This window comes from Petaurus breviceps, unplaced genomic scaffold (genome assembly GCF_028583685.1).
Source record: "Petaurus breviceps papuanus isolate PSGF00001 unplaced genomic scaffold, PetGlider_PUasm1.0 90604, whole genome shotgun sequence".
Lineage (NCBI taxonomy): Eukaryota > Metazoa > Chordata > Mammalia > Diprotodontia > Petauridae > Petaurus > Petaurus breviceps.
The window spans coordinates 3,895,074-3,921,704 of NW_027187285.1; the positions used below are offsets into that span (position 1 = coordinate 3,895,074).

At 36.2% G+C, this 26,631-nt stretch overlaps 1 protein-coding gene across 1 annotated transcript in view; it reads right to left on the reverse strand.

Annotated features, from left to right (window-relative positions):
• The window catches only part of CLDN18 (claudin 18), a 31,889-nt gene extending 18,287 nt beyond the window's left edge, over positions 1 to 13,602 (reverse strand). Inside the window, exon 1 of the mRNA XM_069063862.1 lies at positions 13,383 to 13,602. Coding sequence (XP_068919963.1) covers positions 13,383 to 13,602 — 220 coding nt within the window. The remainder of the gene's footprint in view (positions 1 to 13,382) is intronic.
• Between the last annotated feature and the right edge of the window lie 13,029 nt (positions 13,603 to 26,631).

Sequence of the window (26,631 nt, forward strand, 5' to 3'; positions counted from 1 at the left end):
GTTACAATATAATTAATTGATTTTAATCACTTTCTATATGTAACTTTGAAAAGGACAGCCTGATACTTGGAGGTTTGCATTTCACTCTTTTCTAAAAAATAGCCACTTCGGCTCTTATTTGTTGTTCTGATCAAGAGGGGTGTGCTTATCAGTTGATTCCAGGTAAATCAAGTGACTATTTATATTTATTCAGTATTGCAAAGGTGTGATCACAGCATTCTTCTAGGGTGAATAAAAACTGTTATCAGACCTGAAGGGTGGGCAGGATTCAAAGCAGAAAGAAGCAAATACAAAAATGGGAACAGAGTGTTCCCTCCCTGTTGTAGAATATCTGATCTCCTAAAGGAGGGAGGATTGTAGACAAGGAAGTGGAAGTTGAATATGCTTACATGCAAATGAAATGTAGGTTGAGAGTCCTAAATATTTAAAGTATTTGAATGGGAGACAATGGGCATTTTAGGACAAAAGAATAATTATTATTAACATGAAAGTATATTTTATGCATCTCTGAAAAGGAAGATAGATAGGTCTGTATTTCCTGTTTGGATTAGGAGGGAGCCTTAAAACATGTGCAGAGGAAGTTTTGAAGGATGGACCCTATAAATGGCTTAGCAATATGGCAGCCAAAGAAGAGAACATGATAGGTAATACAAGATGAGTGGAACTAAAACTGACAGGCTAGTGAGACACCCTCAGATAGAAGACCACAGCAGGGGTGTGTCAAGGTCCTCTGGCAATGTGGGGAAGTCTGTGGATCATTTCTCAAAATCATGCTTTTGATGCACAAAACAAAGTATAAAGGAAATCAATTGTATTGAAAGATGGTTATTAATTTTCTACAGAACTGTCACATAAATTTTATAAAGTTATTCTTAGGATCACAGATTTAGAATCTAAAAGGACTTCAGAGACTATCTAGCATATACTTTTCATTTTACAGATGAGAAAACTTATGCTGCAGGAAGTTAAATGACTTTGTCCAAGGTCACATTGAATAGTATCAGAGGTGAGATTTGAACCCAGGACCTCTCTACTACACTGATATTTAGTATAACATTGACCACAATTATAGCAACCAATCAATTTCTTGTTTTTCAAAAATAGATTTTCATGGATATATTTTGTTTTTACATCACCTGCATTTTCTAATTTCTCCCTCCCCTTCTACAACTACCTAATATAAAGAAAAAGAAAGTACTTTTTTTTTTTTTTTTTTTTGCTTTGTGGAGGGTAATTGGGGTTAAGTAACTTGCCCAAGGCAACACGGCTAGTTTTTAGTGTGGCTGTGAAGTGTCTGAGGCTGGAACCGAACTTGGGTCCTCCTGACTCCGGGGCCAGCACTTTACTTGCTGCACCACCTAGCCACCCCCAAAAGAAAGTACTTTTAATGAGACTTTGGAAGAAGAAGATACTTTGTCAGACCACGTGTCCCAAGTTAGGTTTGGGAAAAAAAAAATGATCAGTATACCTATATATTTTTCCCTTTCTGTAAATTTGGCTGGCAGGTTGATGGAAAACTCCTCACACCATTACTGGTTATATCTACATGGTGGTGAAACATCCAGATGAAAACAGACAGTTGGTTGTCTAGTTGGACTCCACATTCTAGATTTGATGATTAGGAACTAAAAAGCAGTAAAATGGACAGTAGATAAACTATAGGAGACAGAAAAAGAGAAAGGAAAACTTGACAAGTTTAGAATCTGGATGTGTAGAAATGTATTAGATTTGAATCTGGAGAGAAACATCTGAGTAACTAAATTGTTTTTTACTTGTTACTGTGATGTTTTAGTTTTGTGTGATTTGCAGGAGTATAGGAGACTTCTGTTAGCACATTTTCATATGTAGGAAAATACATTATCAGCAATGTACTTTTTTACCCTCAGTTATGCAGATCGTAGGTTATATCTGGGGGGGGGTCTTTATTTTCATTCCTGGTCATCCATTGGCCACCTTGGTACTCATTATAATTTCTTTGAGTACTAGTGGAAGGGCAATTGGGGTATAGATATAAAAAAATATTTAAAAAGTCATTTCCCCATTACTTCATGTGTAAATATACATACTATCTTTTTCAGTGATTATCTGCTGAAATATCACATTATATTTCTTTTAAAATTTATTTGTTCAATGAAACACATTTTTCCCCCTCTCTATGCCTCCTTTTCACCCATCATAAAAAGAAAACAAAACTCTTTTAACAAATATACAAAGTCAAACAAAGCAAATGCCTGCCATGGTCACATCAAAAATATATATCTTATCCTGAGTCTATTAACTCTCTATCAGAGTTGAGTAGCATGCTTCATCATTGGAGTTCTGCAACTGTGATTGGTCATCATATTGATCAGAATTTCAAATCTTAAGTCTTTCAAAGTTTTTGTCTTTATAGTATTTTTCTTATTGTAAAAATTATTTTACTGATCTAGCTCACATCACTCTCCCTTATTTCATATGTCTTTCCACATTTTTCTGAAACATTTCTCTTATCATTTCTTATAGCACAATAGTTTTCCATTACATCTGCATATGATAATTTGTTTAGCCATTCCCTAATTGATGGGCATCCTCCTTAGATTTCAGTCTTTTGTTCTCCATAAAAAGAGCTACTATAAATATTTTTTCCTTTTGGTTCTTTTTCCTTTTTCTTTGATCGCTTTGGGGGATATAGGCCTACTAGTGATGTCATTGGGTCAAAGGGTATGTGGAGTTTAGTAACATTTGGGGGCATAGTACCAAATTGTATTTCAGAATGGGCAGACCAATTTTGAGCTCAACCAACACTGCATTAAAGTGCCTGTTTTTCACAACTCTTACAGCATTTATACCTTTTTGGACAACTTTGCTATCTGATTTGTGTGAGGAAGAACTTTGGAATTGCTTTAATTTGCTTTTCTCACATCTTTAGTGTTTTAGAGCACTTTCTCATATTATAGATAGCTTAGGTTTTTCTTTTTGTTTTCTCTTTGAAAACTCTATGTACATATATCCTTTGACCATTTATCAATTGAAGAATGGCTTATAATATTTTAGATTTAATAACTTCCTTTGTGGGTTTCATTTTTCTCATTGTTAAAATGAAGAAGTTAATCTTTATAAATGTTTCTTCCAGTTCTAAATCTGCTTATCTTCTATGTTGATCACCATGAGTGATCTGGTCCAACCTTTGGATAAGGTCTCTTCTAATAATTCATGGAAAAAGTGGTCCAGTGGTAAAGCTGAAATAGAAGGCTACTTCAATCTTCCATTATTGGTCACTTTCTATAGAAGCTATCTAAGGGGTAGAGAGTTTCTTTTCTCTAGACTGTCCCTGGAACAGAACACTTCACCTTTCACTGCTCTGGTATTTATACTCTGAAATGTGGTGTTTTTTGTTTTTTAGTAAAACAAATAATGAGCAAGCTTTCTAGAGCATAAATCTATTTTGTTACATTGTGTGTGTGTGTGTGACTAGATAGAATTCAAGTACTTGGTTTTGTATTTAAACACAACTTGGCTTGACTCACTTCATTGTTTAGACTTTTTGTAGGTTGTCACTCAAAGTGTCACAGCTAAGTTTCTAGTTGGCCAACTCTTCAGATCCTTACTTTTTCCTCAAATTCAGCCTTCAGTTCTATATCTTCTCCAGAGTCACTCAAAGCCTGACTCAATGATTTTATCTTCTCCTGAATCTTCTAAAGAGCATAGGATTTATAGTAAGAAGAGAAACTTATAGATCATTCAGAACCTGTCTTCCATCTTACAGAGGAAGAAACTGAATCACATTAGCAGAGGGGCCAGTATTATTTCAATTTAGGTCTTCCACCCTCAAATCCAGCATTCTTCCCCCAAATCACAGAGACAGCACTAGATATTCTTGCAGTCAGGGTGAATTTAATTGAAGGATCAAACAGGGGTACTCTCTAGTAGAGTATCATAATTTGAATCTTAACAGCATGGCATTTATTTCCCTAATCAAACACTGGAAAATATCCTGTCAAGTCCAGAGAACTATTTTTTGTTGTTGTTTAGTCATTTCAGTTATGTACAACTCTTTATGACCCCATTTAGAGTTTTCTTGGCAAAGATACTATGTTTGCCATTTCCTTTCTTCAGATCATTGAAAGATGAGGTAACCAAGGCCAATAGGGTTAAGTGACTTGCCCAGGGTCATACAGCTAGTAAGTGTCTGGGTTCAGATTTGAACTCAGGAAGACTCATCTTCCTGAGATCAGGACCAACACTGTATCCACTACACCACCTAGTGGCCTCAGAAAACAGCAACAGGGAGGAAATGTGCCTTTGACATCTACTCATAGCAAAGCATTGTCCAACTAGCCCTGGTTATGATTCAATATATGACACAGTCTCTTTGTCCAGTTTCTTTTACCTAGGTCTTTTTTGTCTGCCTGAACACAAGTCAAATCAATAGTCATTTAGTAAGTGTCTACTATGTCCCAGGCACTGTGCTATGGGTTGGAGATATAATAGAAGCAAAAACAGTTAAGGAACTCACAGTCTAATGGGGAGGCAACATAGAAATCATTATGTACCAACAAGATATTTATAGGACAAATTGGAGATAATCTCAGGGGGGAGTCATTAAGGCAGAAGGGGAATGGTTTCTTGTAAAAGATGGGATTTTAGTTGAGACTTGTAGGAAACCAGGGAAGCTAGGAGACAGAGATGAGCAGGGAGAGAATTCACAACCAGTGAAATGTACGGAATCAAGAGATGGAGAAACAAGACAGTGATCTTGCGTAAGGCAGCAAGGAGACCAATGTCACTGGATTATCGGAGACCTCAGTGACCCCATATCTGGCAGCAAAACATATAGCTTTATCTTTTGTTTTCCATGCTTAGAGAGAATCTAGTCTCTCTAAATAGCATCTATATTTCCTTTTATAGACTCACTTCCTGAATAGTCAAGCCTCTCTCTAGGTCTTTGCTTATATAGTAATTAAGTAGCCTGGATTTATGCTTTCTTCTTGTTGTTCAGTCATTTCAGTCATGTCTGATTCTTTGTGATCCGATTTGAGGTTTTCTTGGCAAAAGTATTAGAGTGGTTTGCTTCTCCAGCTCATTTAACAGATGAGAAAACTGAGACAAACAGGGTTAAGCCAAATTTGGACTCAGATCTTTCTGACTCTGGGTCCAGTGCTCTATCCGCTGCACCATGTAGCTGCCCATGCTCTCTTAGTTAAGTATAAAAGTTGTAACAATCTATTGTCCTCAATACCTTCTCCCTTCAATTATCCAACTCCTTGAAGGGAATTATCCATATTCATTGCCTTTATTTTGTTACTTCCTATTTACTTCTCAATTACTTGTAATTTGGTGTCTAATCCCACTACTCAAACTGCTATTCAAGATTATCAATCTGTTAAATCCAAATATCTTTTCTCAACAAGGTGGCTGGGAGGTTGATGGGGACCTGGTTACATAAAGCCAAATCATGTCTTTCCACACACCACTGGACACATTCTCTTCCCCTTGCTTCCATGGCACTGATCTTTCTTCTCTTTCTTCCTACCTGTTTAGCCACTCCTCATTCTCATTTGATGGATTATTATCCCTTTTTCACTCTCTAAATTTGAACAACTCCCAGGGATTGGTCCACCTTTATAGCAAAAACTGTTTATTGTTTTTTGTTATTTCTTCAGTGTTTGTCACAGTGGCCTAGAAAACAGTAAGCATTTAATAACTGTTCTATCTGTCTATCTTTCTATCTATCTATCTATCTATCTATCTATCTATCTATCTATCTATCTATCTGTCTGTCTGTCTGTCTGTCTGTCTGTCTATCTATCTATCTATCTATCTATCTATCTATCTATCTATCTATCTATCATCTATCTGTCTATCTATCTATCTCTATCTTCTTTATCATCATCATATTCACCATCATCATCATTATCTATTGTTCTCTCCTTACATTCTTTCTTTTGGCAGGTTTCTACATACACAAACATACACACACACACACGCATGCATACACAAATGGGTTCATTTGCATCCATCTCTTTCTATGGGTTCAATTATCAAAATCTATGCATATGACACACATATTTATGACTTACATACATGTAAGTATATGTACATCTACACGCACGTATTACACATATAAATATACACATTCATACATGCATACATTTACATACATAATACAGACACATAAACACATATCTATACCTGTATCTATTTCTATGTCTACCTCCTGATACAAATTCTCCCTCCTGAATTTTATTTCCATATCCCCAACTACCTTTTGGACATTTGACCTAGATGAAGGTCAAAGCTTAAAGGCTTCTGAAATTCAAAATGCCCATTGTTTTACCTCCTGCATCACTCAACCTCCAAATATTTCTGCTTCTATTAAGGACACAATAATTTCCTCAGTTACCCAGCTTCGTCATTCTTGACTCTTTCCTTTCTCAGTCACTCATTTCTCCTTTGGCTGCACTACCTTGGGACTCCTCCACCCTGCCCCAACATTGGGTACCTGCCTCCTCTGCTTTTTAGCTCCTCTTTGTGTACTATCTTTTCCCATTAGATTGTAAACTTATTGAGGGCAGGGACTGTTTTTCTTTCTTTTTTTCTTTTTTGTATTTGTATCCTTAGTGCTTATCACAGTGGTGGTGCATAGTAGAAACTTAATAAATAAATGTTTATTGACTGACTGACTATATATAATCACTTGCTAAGTCTGATAAATTCTAAGCCCCTAACCTTCTTTTAATCCCTCCTCTTCTATACACCAATTCAGGTCTTCCTCTATTCTCCCTTGTATTATTGAGGTAGTCACTGGCTCCCTGCTTCCATCTCTCCCTTCTCTAATCTAGCCTCCACACAGCTGCCAAGATCATTTTCAATTGTTGCCTTTTGTTTTTATGCCATAACTATTGCCCTCCTCCTCCACCAGATCTTTCCCAAGATAATTTTCATATTACAGCTCTAATATATCACTATCCTGATTAAAAATGTTAATAGCTCACTATTGCATTTAGGATAAATTCCAGGTTCTTCAGTCTGGCTTCCAAGGTTTTCTAACATCTGACTCCAGCTACTCTTTCTAGCCTTATTTTACATTATTAATCTGTAAGAGCTCTATTTTCAGCCAAATTGGACTACTAGTTGTCCCTTGACCTTGACGTTCCTTTTCCTGATTTTGTGCAATCAGGTTATCCATTTCCCTGGCCAGCAGTTCACTCCCTTTGCCTTTCAGAAGCTCCTTCAAGACTCAGCCCAAGTTCCACTTTTACCACAGAGCCATCGATGGCTTCCTCCAGGTTGTTGACACTTTTCCTTTCCTTAAATCCCTTTGTTTTTACTTATTTGTGAGCATGCTCTAAACTCTCTCCAATTGCCCCGTTTATATGGTAAGCTAATGGAGAATCCTTCTGTTTGTCTTTGTATCTGGGAACCTCCCACAGCATCTGGCTGCTTACTAGGCATTTAATAAATGATTGTTGAACTGAATTGCTGCATTCTGGCATCCCATTTTATATTATGATTGCTTCTTTTCAAGGGGATTGGTTTCATTGCACTGCTACAAATGTCTTCTTTTTTCTTATTTAAAGAACTTTTGTTCTTTACAGGAGAGAAGGAGAAAATAGGCATGTTTTCAGCATCTATTATACACCAGGTACTGTGGTAAGCACTTTACAAATATTATGTCATTTGATAATATGGGAAGGGGATGGGAGGAATTTACAACTTCTTTGAAGTGCACTTTTCCTGGACTACAAAACCCCTCTTTTCTCCCATCCATGGAACAATCGGTGAGGGTAGCATATACCTATGGAGGGAGGTCCTCATACCAACCACGATATTGATTACTTGATAAGCTAATTAGAATATAATACTGCATGGCAGAACAGATACATGATAAAATAATTGAATCAAATATTAATTAAGCATTTTATGGATATAAGGTATAATGTTAGTTTTTATGGCACTAAAATGAAATATCAGACCCCCTCTCTATCTCAATAAACTTAAAATCTACTTGGGGAGACAACTCATACACATTTTCTGTTGAACAGTTTTAGCTTAGCCTTCCCATTCTTTAGTTTCATTCTACTTCTAATCACCCAAGTCTTCATTCCCTTATTATCTCATTCCTCAGATATACACTCAGGTCTCATGCTCAAGTATTGCCAAGTAAGGACATATTTGGGGGTGACAAACAAAAATTTAGAAAGTGACCTCTAACCCAACATTACAGAAATATCTTTGTTTTGTACTTAGGGGTTCCACTTTTTATGAGTTACTAAGCACCTCGAGGACTGCTTGGTCAGTAGCTCTGTATTTTCTTGGATGCCTTCTATCAATTTTCAAATGTGATAACTCCTGAATAAAAAGCAAAATTAAAAACAAATCTACCTTAGAAACAGTGATGCCTGTTTCTGTTTCACCATACATGCATATACTATTTAACGAAAGTATGGCTAATAGGATCTCTTTTCATTTTGTGGTGAATACCTGAATCTCAGAAGAACTAAAATTACAAATAACTCAAATGTTAATAGGAAGGTGAATGGTAAGTGTTAGTATGTTCAAATGAATAAGTGATGATCAGAGTGTGAAACACAATTAAAGGAGTGATAAAGACATCATTAATAATACATATGACTGGAAAAGAAAATGGGCCAGTTATGAAGCAAGAATGGAAGATGGAGAACTTGAGTCCTCCATTGGTACCTCCAGATGATGAAGAACAAGAAAGACTCTAGATGTTGACTAGATAATTTTTGGAGGATTTATGGGAAAACAGATGAGAACTGTGCAGCAATTACTGAGAGACTGAGAAACCATTAAGATGTAACTAGCTTCATTAATGGAAGAGGTTGTTGCTACACTGATGAAACCACAAATCCATAAAGGTATGGCTTAAATGAATACCTAATTATTTATAGGGACCACATACTATAGTTTTGTGTCCTTCCTTCCTTCCTTCCTTCCTTCCTTCCTTCCTTCCTGTCAGCCTATTTTCTTATCTCCCTGCCTTCCTATATGCTTCTCTGCCTGCCTCTCTTCTTTCTCTTCTTTCTCTCTATTCCTACCCATCTCTGTCTAATTGTCTATCTTAGTTCAAAGTAAAGTTCATTTGATTCTTTGAGTTTCATTCTTGGACCTGAAGCTCTTTGTTTGGATTCAACCTTTTTGCATAGTTCTTAGCTTCATTAAACTCCTGCCTTCCCATTCTTTAGTTTCATTCTACTTCGAACCACCCAAAGTCTTCATTCCCTTACTGTTCCATTCCCCAGATATGCACTCAGGTCTCATGCTCAAGTATTGCCAAGTAAATGATTTCACTGAGTGTGTGCACAGACATTCCTTCTACATCTACTACTACAAAATGAGGTCTCTAAATGTGAGTAAGTTTTGAATATTAATCTGAATAAATAACAAACCTATTATTTCACTTTTCTTATTAGATGATTTAACCTGATGACTTTTCACATTGAAATCTCATAGACTCTTCATATTAAAATTCACGTCAGCCTTTTACAAAATGTGATATTCAACACTTTGAGATCAAAACTTTTCTATAAACTTCCTAAGTTAATGAGAGAGGAAATAGAATACTTAACACCATCTTAGAAAAAAATGAATATGCCATTAATGAGCTCACTAAGAAAAAAATCCCTAGGACTAGACTGATTTAAAAGAAAATTCTACCAAGCATTTAAAGAACAATTAATTCCAATACTATATGAACTATTTGGAAAAATAGGCAAAGAAGGAGTCCTACCAAATTCCTTTTATGATACAAATATAGTGGTAACACTTAAACCAGAAAAAAAGCAAAAATAGAGAAGGAAAACTATAGACCAATTTCTCTAATGAATTTTGGTGCAAAAAATTTAAATAAAATGCTAACAAAGAGATTACAGCAATATATCAAAAAGACCATACATTGTGACCAGGTGGGATTTATACCAGGCATACAGGGATGGTTCAATATTAGAAAAACTGACCATATCAATAAAAAAAATAGAATGAAAATCACAAGCTTATCTCAACAATGCAGAAAAAAACTTTTTGACAAAATACAACACTCATGCCTTTTAAAAAATACCAGGAAACACAGGAATAAATGGAGTTTTCCTTAAACTGACAAGTAGTATTTATTTAAAACCATCATCTAGCATTATCCGTAATGGGGATAAGCTAGAAGCCTTCCCAATAAGATAAGGGGTGAAGTCAGGATGTCCATTATCACCAGTATTATTCAATATTGCACTAGAAATGCTAGCTATAGGGACAAGACAAGAAAAAGAATCTGAAGGAATAAAAATAGCAAGGAGTAAACAAAATTATCACTCTTGGCAGATGATATGTTATTATACTTGGAGAATCCTAGAGAACCAATTAAAAAAATCTACTTGACACAATTAACAATTTAGCAAAGTTGCAGGACATAAAATAAATCCACAAAAATCATCAGTATTTCTATATGTTACCAACAAATTCTAACAGCAAGAGATAGAAAGAGAAATTCCATTTAAAATAACTGTATACAATATAAAATACATGGGAGTCTACCTGCCAAAACAAACCCAGAAAGTATAGGAACACAATTACCAAACAATTTGTACACAAATAAAGCCATAACTAAACAATTGGAAAAAATATTAATTGCTCATGGGTAGACTTAGCCAATATAATAAAAATAACAATTCTACTTAAATTAATTTACTTATTCAGTGCCATACTAATCAAATTACCAACAATATTTTATAGAGCTAGGAAAAAAATAGCATGTTCATGTGGAAGAACAAAAGGTCAAGAATATCAAGGGCATTAATGAAAAAAATGTGAAGAAAAGTGGTCTAGATATACCAGATTCCAAAATGTATTATAAAGTGGTAATCATCAAAGCAATTTGATACTGGCTTAGAAGTAGAGTGGTGGAATAGTGGAATAGATTGGGTGCACAATATATGGTGGTAAATTATTATAGTAATGTAGAGTTTGATAAAGGCAAACATCAAAGCTTTTGAAACAAGAATTTACTATCTGACAAAAACTGCTGGGAAAATGGTGAAGTAGTTTGGTAGAAACTAGTTTTAATTCAGCATCTAGCATTGTTGATAGATTTGTGAACTAATCCAATCATTTCCTAGAACAATTTGTAACTATTCCCAAAGGCTACAAAACTGTGCGTACTGTTTGACCCAGTAATACCACTACAAGTCTGTATCCCAAAGAAATGAAAAAGGGAAAAGGACTTAAATGTGCAAAAATATTTACAACAACTCTTTTTGTAGTGGCAAAGAATTAGAAATTGAGAGGATGGCTGTGAGCAAATTACTAAACCTCTTGGTACCCCACAGGTTACGGCAAAGTTACTAATCTGTATCAGAGGTAGCATTTATACCTTGGGAATTCCCTAAACCAATGAAATCACAGATCCAAACAAACAAAAAAAAAACCACTTCACTATATATGTGTACGTATGTGTGTAGATTCTTATATACGTATGAATATATGAATATTATGTATACATATATATACTATATATTTGATATATATTATTTGATATATATTATTTATATATATTATATATAAATATATATTATTTGATATATATATATTTTGATATATATATACTATATTTATTTGATGTTTACATTTCAGAAATCCTCACAAAGGATAAGACACTCCTATGAACAGAATAAATTGTTACTACCTCCAACCTGAAAATCTCAGAGAAAAGTGAAATTTTTTCCCCTCAGTAAACTAGTTCATCTCATAATTTTATAAGTTTTTTCTTTTAATTTGATATTTTATTTTCCTCCAGTTACATGTAAAACCAATTTTTAAAGTTCAATTAAAAAAAAACTTTTGAGTTCCAAATTCTCTCCCTTTCTTCCTCCCCACTCCCACCTCCTCATTGAGAAGGCAAGCAATTTGATATAGCATATACATGTGTAGTAATACAAAATATTTCCATAATAACTGTGTTGTAAAAGAAGACATAGACAAAAAACCCTCCAGAAAAAAAAGTAAAAAAAAAAAGTATGCCTCAATCTGTATTCAAATAACAGTTCTTTCTCTGGGGATGGATAGCATTTTTTCATCATAAGTCCTTCAGAGTTGCCTTGGATCATTGTATTTCTGAGAATAGCTAAAGTCATTCACAGTTGATCATCTTAAAATATTGCTACTATTTGTACATGGTATATTTCACTTCGTATCAGCCAAGGTTTTTTAATCATTTCTTGTAGTACAATAGTATTCCATCATAATCCATACAACTTGTTCATCCATTCCCCAGTTGATGGATATCCCTTCAATTTCTAATTTTTTGCCCCCAGAAAAAAAGCCACTATAAATATTTTTTGTACATATAGGTCTTTTCCCTCTTTTTTTAAAAAATCTCTTTAGGCATACAGACCTAGCAGTGGTATTGCTAGGTCAAAGGGTATGCATGGTTTTATAACCCTTTGGGCATAGTTCCAAATTGCTCTACAGAATGGTTGAATCAGTCCACAACTTCACCAACAATGAATTAATGTCTCATTTTTCCCACATTCCCTACAATATTCATCATTTGTCTTTTCTATCTTATTAGCTAGTCTAATAGGTATGAGGTAATACCTCAGAGAAAAAAAATAGAATTAAAATGATGCAATAAATGCCTTCTTCCTTTGGGGAAGAAAAAAACCCTTTTTATCTTCTGATTTTCTTTTTGTGAAAATTATAAAGTCAATTGATTTCCCCCGCTAATGTAACTGAGTCCTTGCTCATCTCTCTCTGTCTCTATCTCTGTCTTTCTCTGTCTTGTGTCCATCTCTCTCTTTCTCTGTTTCATATACACACACTGACAGTGGTTTAAAAACCAGTGCCTTTTGTTCTGGTAAAGAAACACAATTGAAGCTTGTTATCTTTTCTTTACTAATATGCCTTGAAATATACACTCATACAACTATAGGTTGTCTATATTTCACAAGCAATTCCCTTGGCTTGATTATGCACACCCTGATTATCTTCTATTATACTTCATATACAACAGTAATAGTCACCAACATTTATACAGCACTTTAAGTTATGCAAAGGCTTTTCGCACATTATTTCATTTGATCTCATGATTCAGAGGTCACAGAATCCATGGTCACCAAAAGCACAGGACCAAAATCTCTCACTAGCCCTCAGTTATAGGTTTGGATTCTGCTGTCAAAGCTGCAAAGGTAAATTCCCAAGGGTTATAGCCCGGAGCTATCAGGACCTCATAAACAGATGACAGCATAATCCCATATTGTAGATACCTTACCTATCTGCCAAATAAAGTCAGACAAATGGATACCACAAATAATCCTACACTCACACACAGAACTTTCAAGTAGAATCTCCACTTTAAAGCTTCAGTTTATCCAAGGGCAATGGGTCCCTACCTGGAAGACCAAGAATAGTGTAATATGGTCGGCACTCAGTGAAACCAGAGCTCTGCTTCACACAGCTCCTCCAAAGCCCTTCATACTGGAACACAGATGTGACTGGGTTGTCATACAAGGCCTGTGTGCTCCACATGTCTAACCCTGTGGCAGCAATGCACCCTGCAAATCCCAGGGTAGACAAGATGAACCCCATCATTTGGCAAAAGGTTGTTGACATGGTCTTTCTTTCCACGTCCTCTTCTCTTCCCCACAGGAGATATAGTCAGGTTACGTCTATGGGTGCAGTGGACTTGATGGAAAAAATGAGCCTTCTTAACCAAGTCAGCAGGAGGGGAGCCACTCTGTAATCAGTTGCTTTCCCTCTGCTATGGATATTTGCTCAAAGTGTTTTCCTTAGATAGTCCAGTCTCACTCTTTGTAGGCAGGAATTATTTTCCCCTCTGTTCAAAAGCTAGAGTGAGTGAGCTCTTGTCCTGAGTTAAGCTGGCTTGACTTGTTTGAGGGTAGGGACAACCTTCACTGCAATGAAATTCTTTTAGAAGCCTTGCCTCCCTCTTCTTGGTTTAAGCCTCCACTATTACCCATGCCCAGAGACCTTATCATTGGTGTACTTACTGTTAGGAAGAATGTTTTAAGTGTTTTCACATCGTGAAAAAAAACCAAACCCTAGTAAGCTTTTCCTTTCCATTGTATGAGAGCATGAGAAGAGAATTGCAATGGTGATAACATGCCTTGCAATTTTGTGATGTTTTAAATTATTATGCTATGCTTTCACAGATGTTTTCTCACAACTATCCTGCAGAGGGGCAGGGGCAGGTAATATCACTTAGAAGGAGAGGTAACCAAGACTTATAGACTCATAGACTCATAGATTTATGGTTGGAGAAGATTTGAGAACTCATCTAGTTTTACAGATGAGGAAACTGAGACGAGGAGAGTTCCAGGGACTTGCCAAAGGTCACACAAATGTTACAGGCAGGACAGAAAATAAATTCTACAGATGAACTTTCAATATCATGTCCCTTACTCTAACCATAAGAGTCTGCTTGAAAATGAAGAGACTTCTAAAATGGATAGATAGGAAGGAGGCCCAGGGCATGGAAGATATCAAAACGTTACACATTAAGAATCTTCATTATTTTCTTCTGGTGACCTAGACCGGTTTGACTTTTTGTTCTCTCAAGAAAAGATACCAGCTGACTAAACTGTAGGGAATTAGAGGAATAAGGGAGTTAATGTGCAGTTATTTACTGTTCAAATCCTCAAATATGTCTATGACACAAACCTATTCATGTAGGTATTCCCTCCAATGATACAAATTGGAACTCATCCCTAAGAAGTCTTAAACATGAAATCATAGATTCGCAACTAGAATGGACCAGTTAAGTGATAGAGCAGATAGAATGCTAGACTCAAATTCAAGAAAATCTGAGCTCAAATTCCATCTCAGACTCTTAATAGTTGTGTGACTCTGGGCAAGTCACTTAACCTTTGCTTTCCTCAGTTTCCTCATTTGTATGACTCTTATGTTCTCCCATAAATTTACCACAAGACATTCACCCCAAATGATGAGTGTTTTCCTAACTTTCTCTTCATGTTGTGAGGACACCAGTAGAACACCTACATAGCCCACTGAGAGCTGTTGATCTCATCTTGTGATGAGGCCAATTTCTTTCTAAATCATGCATTTTTCTGATGATTTTACTTTAGTTTAGTCCCTCATCTGTTACAATGGAGGCAACTGGGGGGGAACACAGAACAGAGTACTGGATTTGGAGTCAGGAAGGCCTGTGCTTTGAGTCCTGCCTCAAATACTTACTAGCTGTGTGACCCTGGGCAGATCATTTAACTTCTCTTGGCCTTGATCTCCTCTTTTCTAAAAGGAGGGGATTGAATTCAACAGCAATAATAGCTGCCACTTATAAAGCATTTTTTGGTTTGTAAAGCACTTTACATAGATGATCTCATTAATCACCATTGCAACACTGTGAGGTGGGTGCTATTATTATCCTCATTTTACAGATAAGGAAACTGAGGCAAACGGAGATTAAATAACTTAGTAGGTGTCTACAAAGGTATTTAAGCTTAGGTCTTCCTAACTCTAAGTCCAGGACTATATTCCATGTGTCATGATGGTCCCTTCTAGCATAAAACCTATGTTTTTATATGTTTAAGACTACATATATACACCATGCATAGTATCTGCATTGCTCTCTAAGCAACATTAATTTTTATTTCTTTGGAGATAATAAATTTCCATACTTCATGTCAACATGAGTTGAATATTGGCATTAAAAAAATGACTCCTTGTTTCTGGCAGACGTTTGGGGCCATTAAACAATTTTTTATAAGAGCATACTATAAAATTATATCCAACTCATGTAATTTTATAGTGTGCACTAAGGAACTAAAATGCACACTGTACTACCAAAGAAAACCATCGCATCTTTTCCACAAGAACTTTCAATATAAGAAGCTAAAGCTCCAGTACAGCATGAGAAAATAAATCTTTACCTTAAGTTATCTAGTACTGGTATCTCTATGCTTAACATTATCAAATAATTTATAATATTATTATTTCATTTTAGTTTTGTGTACCTAGCCTCTAAGTGTTTATAGAGGTTTTAACTATGCTGCCCCTAAACCTGGATTTTAGGGCACTCCCTAGACTGCTTTAAAAAAAAATCAATCTCTCCACTCCTCAGTGATACTGTATTGGGAAGGCAGCACTGTACTTTGGAGCATTTCAATGTTATCTTTGCTGTACCCAGCCCTTGTTCCAACTTTCTTTATTCCTAGCAAATACAGTAAACAAATATAAAATGGCTCTTGATGAATTAAAATGGTTTTCTCCCTCTTTTGTCCTCAACCTTATTTCTCTAAGATAATGTACACTCCAATAGTATAGTTATGGCTCAAAAGTAAGGAGACATTGACAAATGGAGACCTTGAATGGAGTCACAGAGACCAAGGCTTTGTAGTATTGGGATTAGAATGAATTACAATATTCTCTGACTAGGCTGATAGCCTGGGGACTTTTGGAAGATAATATGTTTAGGGAGCTAGTTTAGAAGTTAAGAAGTCTGTGTTCTAGACATTAGGTAAGTCATTTCTCTTTTCTGAATCTTTGCTTTTTCACCTCTAAAATACTCAATATGTTCTTGGATTCTTTTCACCCCTTAATAGGCTTTGATTGCTTGGTTTGATGATTAGGCTAAAAATTATCACTGGAACAATTCTGGAAGTATTGTACCACTCTGCAGGTAGACATGATCTCATTGTACTTTTCCCCTAACTGCAGGGTCAAGGGCTTCAGCCTTAGCTTTTGATTCCCATCATCAAAGTTTTCTTTTGGTTTCATCTCCAAATGTTAATCTTATGACATTTGCGATCTTTGTCTACACGACAAGAGAACAGATAGTTCAAAATGAAAATTAAAATTTTCAATGACTTACCTCTCTAATAGTTAGCTATACACAGGGCCAGATATTCAGATGATTAGATAATCAAATACGAATGATTGACATAACTTTTCCCTTTCCATCTTGGTACCATGCAGATACGTGTAGAATTTTATGGATCTGGGATTCATGGATAGGCACACCTTTCACTAGTGTACATCTGAGCCCATCTACACCTTCTCATCCCATTTGACTCTTATCCATGACCCTCCACAAATCAATTTTGAAGGTGTTTCTCTATGTATTTTAACACTGCATGGGAACCAGTACAAAAAATTGGGCTGTCCCTTACTGTCCCTGTATGACCAATTTAAAAAAGTTTTTAAAAGTCATACTGAGGTTTAATAATGGTCTTTATTCTATTTTCTCCATATGAGTCTTTGTTGGCAATATGCTGAATTCTATTTACACTCAGCACATATCTTTCCATTGCTCTTTGGGTCACCTGAAGTTTTCATTTTGTTTGAGATTGAGTTGTAGATGGATTTATGGCTTATGCTTGTAGTACTTGATATTGGGGAGGCTGAGGCTGGTGGATCACTTGAGTTTGGGAATTCAAAATGGCAGGAGGACTAACACTGATCAGGAGTTAGCACTAAGTCCAGCACCAAACCCAAAGAACAGGGTTTAATGTGAACAAGTCAGGTTTTTATTTGTTTATTTTGGCAAGTGAAGGATTTATTGAAAGCATTTTCCAAAATACAGCAAACCCAGCTCTACCTGTCTTAAATTCATAGTAGTCTGCCCGAGTCCCATAGACATGGTGTTCTCAACTATGAGAGACAGAGAGAGAGAGAGAGCGAGTGACAGACACAGAGACAGAAAGACAGAGGCATAGAGACAGAGACAGAAGAGAGACAGAGATAGAAACAGAGAGATAGAGACACAAAGACAGAGACAGAAAAAGACAGAGAGATACAAAGGAACAGGACACATAGACAGAGACAGAGAGAAACAGAGAGATAGAGAGGCAAGGATTCAACTTTTACACTCAATTTTGGAGAAAGGGAACAGGGGAAAGCTTCTTTCCTTCTGGCGTCTTGCTGCATTTATAGTAAGAATGTTAATATAGATATGGTCCAGATCCTTCAGTAGAATATCACGCCTATAGTTGTTAGACAAGGATCAGACAAAGTAGGCAAAGAACAAAGTAAAAATAATTAAAAAAAAATCTTCCTAGGTAATAAAATAATGAATCAAGTTTTTTTCTTTCTTTTTTTTTTTTAAATTGTGGAAATGGTGCCAATGACTTTGCTTAAGTAAGGAGAAAAGAGGCTGTTTGAAAATATAAAAGAGAAAGGAAGCCACTGAAAAGTGAATAATTTGACCAATTATATTTGGCCTATTTGAAATCAAATATCTAGATGTTTTGAAAATACTTGGATGATTGAATTTTTTACTTCTTATCCAGATGCTCAGTGTCGCATAGACCCAGCAGAATGTCTGGCCACTGTATGAACACTTCACTGTTTTTAGTTGATACAGCACTTTTTTTCATAAAATGAATTACCACTGTCAAAACATTGAATAAAAGGTCACAATGAAAAAAGCCATCTATTCATTAACTGTGACAGGGTTTGTTGGAACATATTGAAACCCCAAAGATGTGACTGTAAAAGAAAACTGGTTTCTGATCTTATTCAATAATAAAGAGATCAGTACAACAGGGTTTAATCACCTTCAAAATGAAATACAATCATCTGCTAACTCAATGGTAGAAAACTTCATTGCATTCAGGAATTCAATATGTCGCCATGAAGTGTAACCTGACTGACTTTTTACAAAATTAATTATTGAGCCAAAGACCCAAACAACCTTCTCTTAACTGATTTCCTCACCCTTCAGAAAGCCTTTTCTTCACTGTTGCTAACAGTACCTTTGACTTATTATTATTGGAAACTTATTTTTCTCACAACTAATAACTTTTATTTGTATCTTTTTTGATGTCACACTAATTTCCCAGTATAGCTCCCACTGAATGCTCTCTTCACAAAAAATAAAATCTGAACAAAAGCTAGTAAAGCAATTGAATCTGCATATATATATGTATATGCATATGCAATATTCCATCTCAACAACAAAAATAAAGGCCCCCAACATAGCAAAATATACTAGCATCTCTCTTTGTGGTAGCAAAAGAATAAAAAAAATGAAGGAACAAGTAAATGCCCATTAATTGGGGGAATGGTTACCAAAATTATGATGTATGAATGTAATTTACTACTATTGCATGAAAAGACATGACACACATGAGGAAGTCAGGGAAATATGGGAAGACTTGTATGAACTTACACAGAACAAAGACAGTAGAGCCAAGAGACTAATGACTACAATGATGGAAACAATTATGTTTGTGTCATTAACACAACAACCGCAGATCCTCTTTTGTCCATTTAATTCAACAGACATTTATTATGTACCCACTGTGTGCAGAATGCCATACTAGGTGCTTTGTGACAGGACAATTCATAAGGATTGCATATGATGCAGCCTTTGCCATCGACGAAGTTATAGTCAAGTAACAAAAAAAGTTCATTTGATGTTAAGATACATTAATTATGTCCAGGATCAGGGAGGGCAAAGTACTTTTGTTTTTTGTGACATCCTTTTCCTGTATCACTATAAGACATCACCCTCCTGATGGCTTTGATCCTCCTTAATAATGAAGGATGAGGGGCTGCCAGGTGGCTCAGCGAGTAAGAGCACCGGCTCCAGTGTTGGGACGACCTGGAGATAGAATCCCGGGCTCAGACACTCAGCAACCACACCCAGAAATAACTGGCAGTGTAACCTTGAGCAAGTTACTTAACCCTGATTGCTCAATAAAAAAAATAATGAAGGATGAACACTTTGAATAAATAACACCCTAAGAGACTATATGGGGCAATGAGGTGGTACAGTAGATAGAGTGCCTCTAGCCTAGAGTCAGGAAGACCTGAGTTTAAATCTGACCTCAAATGCTAGCTGAGTGACTCTGGACAAGTCACTTAGTCCTGTTTGCCTCATTTTTCTCATCTGTAAAATGAACTGGTGAAGGAAATGGCAAACCATTCCAGCATCTTTGCCAAGAAAACCCCAAGTGGCATCATGAAGAGTAAGATATGACTGAAACAACTAAACAACAGCAACACGGGACTATGTATATCACCACTACATGCTTGCTCCAAATGACTGAGCTGCCTTGGTTAGCATTCTGTCAGCAGGACACTGGATAACTTGCTACATGTATTAGTGTGGATTTATTTTATCTTGTTATTTCACTAACAGCCTCACCAAGGTTTCACCTGTTTACATGTATCTTATGGTTGATGTGTATTCAGTAGAGCACATTTGAGGACTTTTTACTCCAGAAATCTCTCTCTCTCTCTCTCTCTCTCTCTCATTTGACTTACATCAGACAAAAATAGTTGTGAGTGGGAAAAAAAGGATAGGATTGCTGAGCTCCAAAATTTGATGCTTTGTTATATATGAGGCAGCTAAGTGGTTGGAGCACTGGACTATGAGTTTAGAATATCTGAGTTCAGATTTGACCTCACATATTTATGAGCCCTGTAACCCAGTGTAATCTGCTTCCTCATCTGCAAAATGGGGATAATAGTAATCCTTACCTTTTAGGATTGTTGTGAGGATTGAATGAAATACTTGTAAAGAACTTTGAAAATCTTAAAGCACTTACAAATGGTAGCTATTGAAATTGTTACTATTATTATTATTCTCATTCTCATTATTTTTATTATTATTCTGAATCACTGCAAAACGGTATTCTTCTACATATTGATGGAAGTTACAAGAAAGTCAGATTTCATATGCATAGAAGGAAGACCTTTCCAATAAATAGAACTGCCTGAAACAATATAAGAACTGGTACTGCACTGGAAGTAATGAAACAGAAGTTAGAAAGTAATGAAGGAGAATTTGGATTCTCAGGAATGCTGTAGAATAGATACTTTACCAAATGGGAAATTAGAATAGATGGCCTCAAAGATGTCTGACAGCCCTATGAATACGTAGGGGAACTCAAATGGGTAATTTAAAAACTATGATTACATTGATAAGAAGGATGTAGAGTTTATATTGGAAGTCTGTTGATATAATTGATTGATGTGATGAGAGAAAATATCTGCTTAGTACTACAGACCCCCAAACAATCTTTATGCTCATATTCAACCCAAATGAGACTTGGACTTCTACAATGTCACAGACAGGATATGCTTTTATTTTTTAAGGTGAGCCTATTCAAAACCCAATAAGAATGTAGCTTTTGGCAAAAGTGGCAAATAGGAATAGTACTATTTAAATATACAAAGGACTATGGAATCACATGCATACTCGACCTAGTATTTGGTGACAGGAATATTGTATAATGAAAAACATATTAGAGCAGGAGCTTAGAGATGTGAGTTCCAATATTATTTTTTCCATTTATTGCTCAATATGACTGTGGTACAGTCATGTAGTTTTTGAATGTCTGTTTCTTTATCTGTAAAATTGGTTTAATATTTGTACTACACACTTTGCAGGAAAGTTGAGAAGATTAAGTGAGAATAATGTACATAAAATCCTTTGTAACTATTAAGAGCTCTGTAAAGGTGAGTTACTAATTTATCAAAAAGTTATTTAAAAAACTCATGTGGACACCTCCAACAAAATTCAGTGTATTATGAGTCATTTGGATGTCTGTTGGTCAAGATTTGTAAGTCCTTTATTGTAATTCTGCTTCAGTATATTTTGTGAAAGTCATTTTCTAAGCATCTATAGTTTCACTTAAAATTTCAAGAAACTTTACTTATAAACAAATACTGAGGGACAACTTAGCAGCATTTATCATGACTAGGTAAGAGGGAGGTAGCATAGAACATTTCCCATAGTTATGTTTTATAGTTTAGTTACTTGCTATTCTTACTAGAGAATAGATTTTTCTTTTATATACACTTTCTGTTGATTTTATAAACATCTGCCACATAGAGAGCTGGCCTTGACCTGAGTTCAAGTCCCACCTGACACAGACTGATTGGATAACTCTGACCAATCCCTCTGATGTGTCAGTGTTCTTGGTAATTCCCTTGGATTATATGTGGCAATGAGGGTGCCAACCTGTATTCCAGGAGTTCCCTATTCTAATGAAATCACAAGTTCAGATCCTATCTCCATTCCTATTTCAGACATAATTTGGGACATATCAAGCTGGCTGTGTTATAGATCTCTTAAATTCAATGTGTCTTAAAGAAAATTTATTATCTTTTCTCCCATACTGACCTTTCTTTCAAACTTCCCTCATCCTGTCTAAAGCACCATCAAACTTTCAGAGACTCAGGCTTGCAGCCTAAGAGTCATCTTTGTTTTCTCACTCACTCCACATATCCAACTTGCTGTAAATTCTTGTCATTTCTACCTTCACAACATTGCACACACATAGGTATGTATGTATGCATATATGTACTCACACAGCAGCCAATCTGGTATAGGCTCTTATCACCCCTTCCCTGGACTACTGCAATAATCTTTTGGATAGTCTTCCTGTCTCAAGTTTCGCCTTACACCAGTTCATCTTTCAATCAGCTGTCAAAGTGATTTTCCTACAACAGATCTGACCTTGTCATATCCTACTTGGTTAATTCCAATGGCTTCATTTTGCTTCTAGGATCAAAAAATACATTTAAATCCCTTAACAGCCTAGTCCCTCCCTTTTGTTCCAGTCTTACACTTTACTTCCCCCTGTGTTATGGATGTGGTTTGTTCTTTGTTCTCGAGGAGGACCATGACATCAAGAAGATGATGCCATAACTTGAAAGTGAGTTGGATTTGAGTGAGTGAGGACTGTGCAAGGTCACCAGCCTCACTTTCTCTTCCAGAGCCGTCTGGGTCCAGTGGCCAGATATAGATCAGGACGACTGGAGATGACTAAGGATGAAGTTGGAAATCTTGGCCTTTTTAAGCTAAGGTCTTTCAGAGTTCTCACTGAGGCAACACCCATTCGGTGATTAGTTGTATTTAAGAACTGAGCCAAGGTCTGACCCCTTTAATCCAAAAGAAAAAAAAATCAAATGGGGAGGGAAAGACCCTCAGGGTACTCTATGATCCTATGACATTGCTGCTTCTTACACATGACTCAGTCTTGTGACTTCATGCCTTGTAACTGACTGTTCCTTATGTGTTGCCTGCTCTTTCTCCTCACCTTCACTGCTGTGTTTTCCTGTCTTTCTTCAAGACTTGCTCAAATCCCAACATATTCAAGAGGCCTTTCCTGGTCCCTCCCACCCCCTTGTAGTGCCTTTCCTCTGGGAAAATTGGTAAATGTGTAAATTATTTATCTTTGATTTATACTATATAAATATATATATATCTTTTTGTACTTAATTGCTTATATATTGTCTACTATATTAGAATGTGAGCTTCTTGAAGGTAAAGTCTATTTTTGTTTTTGCCTTTTTTTGGGTCCTTGGCACTTAGCATGGTTCTTGGCACATAGTAAACACCAAATGAATGTTTGCTGAATGACTGACACTGTGATACAGTAGAATGATTACCAAATAATGAATCAGGGGACCTGGGCTCTGGTCTTGACTCAATCATTTAGTATCTGTGTTATCCTGGGCAACTCCCTTAACTTTCCTGAAAGTCAATTTTTTCCAGCTATAAATTGATTTAATAACACCTCTCATAACCACTGACACTCTGATAGAGCCCTGTAATCTGTGAAGGGTTATATCAGTGTAAGATTGCTATCAGAATAATAATAATAATTTATCTAACTAAATAAGGAGGCTGGTACTAGGCAAAATTACAAAATGACAGTTAGTGTACCCCTTCTCCTTTAGTTCCCTTCTCTTTTACTCTTTTTATTTTTTAATTTAATGTAATTTTTTTCTGAGCATTTGTTACTATATAATATCATTCTGGGCTCCCTATATCTTCTAAAGTTTTTGAGATACCAACTAACTAATGTAATGATCTAATTCTATCTAATTAGCAGCCTAATTATATCATTTTCCACAGTGTTCGACAGGTTTCACAGTGGGCTCCTTTAGAAAATATCATTGTTGTTTGAAGTAAAAGAATAATGTTAATGGAAATTTCAGCACCAATGCAAAGAGAGGACATGTAAGCCATATCAAACTGGAGAGTCTGCTCCCAATTCTTTGCAGATGGAGAGGAGGAGGAAACTGTTTCCACCACCCGAGTGATGGGAAGGAAAAGACATGTTCCTATACACCAGGATGGAGTTTTAAATGCATTTCTCCATAGAAACACTGGTATGAATTATCTTATATATTCCAAGTACTTTATTGATCAAAATGGTTTTTTTGGTTTTCTCTGGGAAATTTACCTTCATCTATATTATTTCTATAGGGAAATACTTCAGAGTTCCATAGATGTATTTACAACTCCACTTTTGGAGTTCTATAGTTTGGATTTTATAAAGTTATAAGATAATAAGATCATTGATTTAGTACTGAAAGGAATTGTCAGTCCCACCCTCCCGTTTTACTCATGAGAAGATTGAGATTGAGAGAAGTTAAATGACTTATACAAGATCACGCAGAGACTGGACTTGGATTTCAATCCAGCTCCAGTGACCAGTCAAAATCTAGCACTCTTTCCCTTAATCCAGTGGTTTAACTTCCATGTTAGTGACTAACCATACTACAAACTTAATTGTTGTCCTGGTCACAATACCTATGTGAAGACACGTTTTTAACCTTTCCACATACAAATTGCATAAGTCTTTCAATTTAAAAAAAGTTTGCATTGATCATTTCTCTCCATAAAATACAACATATTAAGAAATATGATATTCTCCAGCAGTTTTTTCAAAAGAATACTCTTCATTTTATATATATGTGTGTGTGTGTGTATTTGACAATACTCCACATAGATACTTTTCAGTAGCTATGTATTTTATCTGTTGAGGGCACCACCTGCTGCTGCCAAGGGTAGTACCACCCTCCCACTCCCTCTAGCTTACAACCTAGGTGCCATCCTTGACTCCTCATTATCTCTCACTGCCCATATCCAATATATTGCCAAGGTTTGTTGATTTCACTTTTGCAATATCTCTTGAATGCACCTCCATCTTCCCTCTAATAATGTCACCATCCTGCTATAGGTCCTTAACTCACATTTGGAATATGACAGTAGCCTGCTGGTGGGTCTGCCTGCCTCAAGTCTCCCTTCACTCACCAATCCATCCTCCATTCTGGCACCAAAGTTATTTTCTCAATGCTCAGGTCCAACATGTTACTCTTGTAGTCAATAAACTCCAGTAACTCTCTGTCACCTTCAGAATAAAATATAGACTCCTTTGTTTAGCATTCAAAGCCCTTCATAACCTAGGATCTCCCTCCCTCCCACATACCTTTCCAGTCTTCTTACACTCTGCTTCACTGCCACATACTCTGTGATACAGAGACACTGGCCTCTTTACTCTTTCTCAAACAAGACACTGGAATTTTCTCTAATTGTCCCTTGTTCTTAGAATGCTCTTTCCTCATCTCTATCTTCCGACTTTGTTGGAATCCATCAAGTTCCAGTTAAAATCTCACTTTCTATTGGAAGCTGTTCCCACCCCTTTAGTTCTAGTGCCTTCCTTCTTTTAATTATTTCCTGTTTTTCAGTAGAGGAAACTAGGTGCAACAGTGGATAGAGTGCCATCCCGAAGTCAAAAAGACCTGGATTCAAATCTAGTTTCATACATTAGCTAGCTGTTTGACCCTGGACAAGTCACTTAACCGTCTTTGTCTCAGTTTCCTCATCTGCAAAAAGAGGCTGGAGAAAGAAATGGCAAATCATCTTAGTATCTTTGCTAAGAAAACCCCAAATGAGATCACAAAGAGTCATACACAACTGATAACTGAATAATTTTCCTGTATATAGTTTGTAAACATTTATTTGCTTATAGTCTCCCCTATAAATTGTGAGATTCATACGTAAGGTCAGGGGCTCTCTTTTGCCCCTTTTGGTATTTATAGCACTTATCGCAGAGCTGAGTATAAAGTAGTCGTTTACTAAAATGTTATTGACTGATTTGGTTGGACTTTAGGAATAGGCCCTCCTTGAGGTCAGAAACCCAGGATGTCTTCCAATAATAGTTATATGGATTTTGTTGTACTTGGGACTGTCATACACATGAAATAAAAATACAGTCAGCTTTCAATTATGCAAGGAGTTGGTTAGTTCATAAGTTAGTTAGGCTTTTCTTTTTCTACTTCCTAACTTCTACTCCACATATTTAGGGTATCTTACTACTCCTTTGAAATACTATGGAAAGGTGGGCAAGAGCACTGGACTCTGTGTAGTAGTCTACTTGTTATCAACTCTAATAAAGGAATTATAAAAGTAGAAGATAGGAAGTGATTAAAATATGGATTCCTTTGAGTTCCATGTTCCATGGATAATTGTGAACTGATTTCATTACTGTCTAGGTCCATGCTGACATCTAGATTAGATTTAGGTATAGTACAGGTGCAGGGCCTACCATGCAGCAGGTGCTCAATAAATGCTTATTGCTTGATTGATTGATCTATTCTGGGCAGCTCATGTGTCTCACTTCTACCATTTTAGCCAGAAGTTGAGACTAGGGATACTGCTATCACTCACACCTTTGAGAGTTTGGAGAACAGAAACTCCCTTTCTCATCCATTCCAATCTGAAGAGTATTGACTAAGCATATTCATGGGCAAGCTACTGTGTTTGGTGCTGAGGATACAAACATCGACAGCAACAACAGCAACAACAATTGCTGTCTTCAAGGACCATGCATTCTACAAGGAGGATACAACATGTGG